The sequence below is a fragment of the Sceloporus occidentalis genome, unplaced genomic scaffold, assembly GCF_023333645.1.
Source record: "Sceloporus occidentalis isolate IW3139 unplaced genomic scaffold, rSceOcc1.0.p SCAF_51, whole genome shotgun sequence".
In the NCBI taxonomy this organism is placed as follows: domain Eukaryota; kingdom Metazoa; phylum Chordata; class Lepidosauria; order Squamata; family Phrynosomatidae; genus Sceloporus; species Sceloporus occidentalis.
In genome coordinates this window covers 1398884-1401245 of record NW_028317031.1, presented here as the reverse complement: position 1 = coordinate 1401245, position 2362 = coordinate 1398884, and the positions used below count along the sequence as shown (strand labels likewise).

The window sequence follows — 2362 nt, the reverse complement described above, 5'->3', positions numbered from 1 at the left end:
TCGGTAGTAAAATATCTATCATACATATGTTATTTATTCTAATCGTTTAATGACAATCTTGCAGACATATAAAACAATATTTTTTACGACAACACAGTATAACCGCTGTGGGGAAAAAACCAGTTTGTGTTCTACTACAGTTTTCAGATAATCCGTCTCATCATACCATTTTCACCATGACGTTATTCTTATAGAAATAATATGATCCGGTCTCATTATGATATGTGTAAATGGGCACTGCAGATATTTCACTGTACATCTTTTTTCATTTTCCAAGGTGCCTTCTTGGAACAGATGTCAGTATAAGGCAGTCCTGGTCTAAGGAGTTAAGAATATGCAGTGTGAAGACGACGAGGAATCAGAGGACAGAGATTGCGAGAACAGGAGGCAGTTAACAGAGGGATCTCAAAGTGTTTGTGTAACTGATGACTGCGTCTCAAAGGGATTTCAGCAAAATGTCCAGCAGGGTCTGTGTAAAAGGCTCACGCTCACAAATACCATTGGAATTGCAAAAAAGCTAAATATGCTAGTAAGTGTGAGTGAGAACCTTATAGATGAGGACAGGGATGTGAAGGATGAAACTAAGGAAGTGGAAAAGAATGTTGGAACGAAGCCCAGTAGGTTGTCTCCCAATGACCCGATTGATCCAGACACTAGTGTCAGTGACCAAACTCCAACAGAAAAAAAGAAACCATATGGGATTCGTAGGAACAAAATACAGTCTTCAAGCATGACAAATAGTCCATCTACTAATACAGAATTTGCAAAAAATGAGGATGCAGAGGATCGACCCTACAAGTGTGAACAGTGTGGCCGTTCATTTAAGAAGTCCAGCAATCTGCTGAGCCACATTGATACGCACAGTGGGGCAAAACCTCACGTGTGTGAGCTTTGTGGTAAGGCTTACTCTCACCAGGGTACCTTACAGCAACATCGCAGGCTGCATACAGGCGAAAGACCTTATAAATGCCCCCTTTGTGCCAAGTCTTACACATGGTCCTCTGATTACAGAAAGCACATTCGCACACACACTGGTGAGAAGCCGTACCAGTGTAGTGAGTGTGACAAAGCCTTTGTGCGTTCATCCGATCTCCACAAGCACCAGCGCAACATGCACAACAACGATAAGCCCTTTCCCTGCGGGGAGTGCGGGAAGACCTTTAACAAACCTCTATCCTTGCTTAGGCACCAGCGTTCACATTTAGGGGAAAAACCATTCCAGTGTCCAGACTGTGGGAAGGAGTTTGCTGTGGCCAGCAGGATGGTGGAACACCAGCGGGTACACACAGGAGATCGCCCGTTCTCCTGCTCCATCTGTGGCAAACGTTTCACTAAGTCATCTAACCTGTTTGAGCACCAGACACTACACGCTGGCCAAAAACCGTTCCAATGTGGAGAATGTGGAATGACCTTTGCTCAGTCTTCCAGGCTTGCCCGCCACCAGAGGATCCACAGCGGGGACCGTCCTTATGCTTGTGACCATTGCGGGCAAGCATTTACACGTTGCTCCACGCTGAAGAGGCATCAGCGGGTGCATACAGGAGACAAACCTTACCTATGTCCTGACTGTGGGACTGCTTTCCGACACGCAGCTCAGCTGGCTCAGCATTCACGGGTCCACACGGGGGAGAGACCTTTCCAGTGCCAGGATTGTGGCAAAACATTCTCTCGAGCTACTCACCTTACGAGGCATGAAGCCAGACATAAGAAAGAATCACCTGCACTCACAGAATAATCCATTTGTTGCCATAGAAACAATACAGTATGGTGGCTCCCTTTTCGCTTATGAATATATTGGTTTCTGAGATTTTTTTCCATTGAGTATGTTTAAAAGCACATAAGCAACAATAGCAGTGTTGAATACACAATAAAAAAGTTACAACTCACTGAATATACGCGTTGTGAAGAAATTAGAAATACATTACCATCTTTCTCCCCCTAATTTAAATATTTAAATTAAGTGTGCAGGCTATAATTAGGGTTTAGATCTGCTTCTCTTGCATCTTTTTGTTCTGTCTTCTTTCTTCACTGCCACAAAAGGGCAGAGATTCCCGGCACACCTGCTGCCCAGACTGGAGGAACGTTGGGAAAAACTGTTGCCGTTACTCTGCTCTTTTGTGGAAGTACTCTGAATAAGCCAAAATATTCCAGACACATTCACAAACAAAGAGAAACCTTTACGCACCTCTCTTTCTCCACTAATCTGTCGGTTGAATTTTGGTTTCTATGTTTGTTTATTCATTTTTTGGGGGGGAAACTCACTTTGTTGAGGTCACATTTTACAGTATGTTCAATTATGTATGGGTTAATCCCAGGCAAATTGTCTGGATAATTTACCACAATCTTGGGTGGTTTTGTGAAT

The 2362-nt window shown here is 43.6% G+C and overlaps 1 protein-coding gene across 1 annotated transcript; it reads left to right on the top strand.

The window, feature by feature from the left end:
* The first annotated feature begins 334 nt into the window (after positions 1–334).
* LOC149288406 (uncharacterized) lies at positions 335–1735 on the top strand. The gene has a single exon (XM_089491620.1). The coding sequence runs from the start codon at positions 335–337 to the stop codon at positions 1733–1735; it is 1401 nt and encodes a 466-aa protein (XP_089347746.1).
* The last annotated feature ends 627 nt before the right edge of the window (positions 1736–2362 follow it).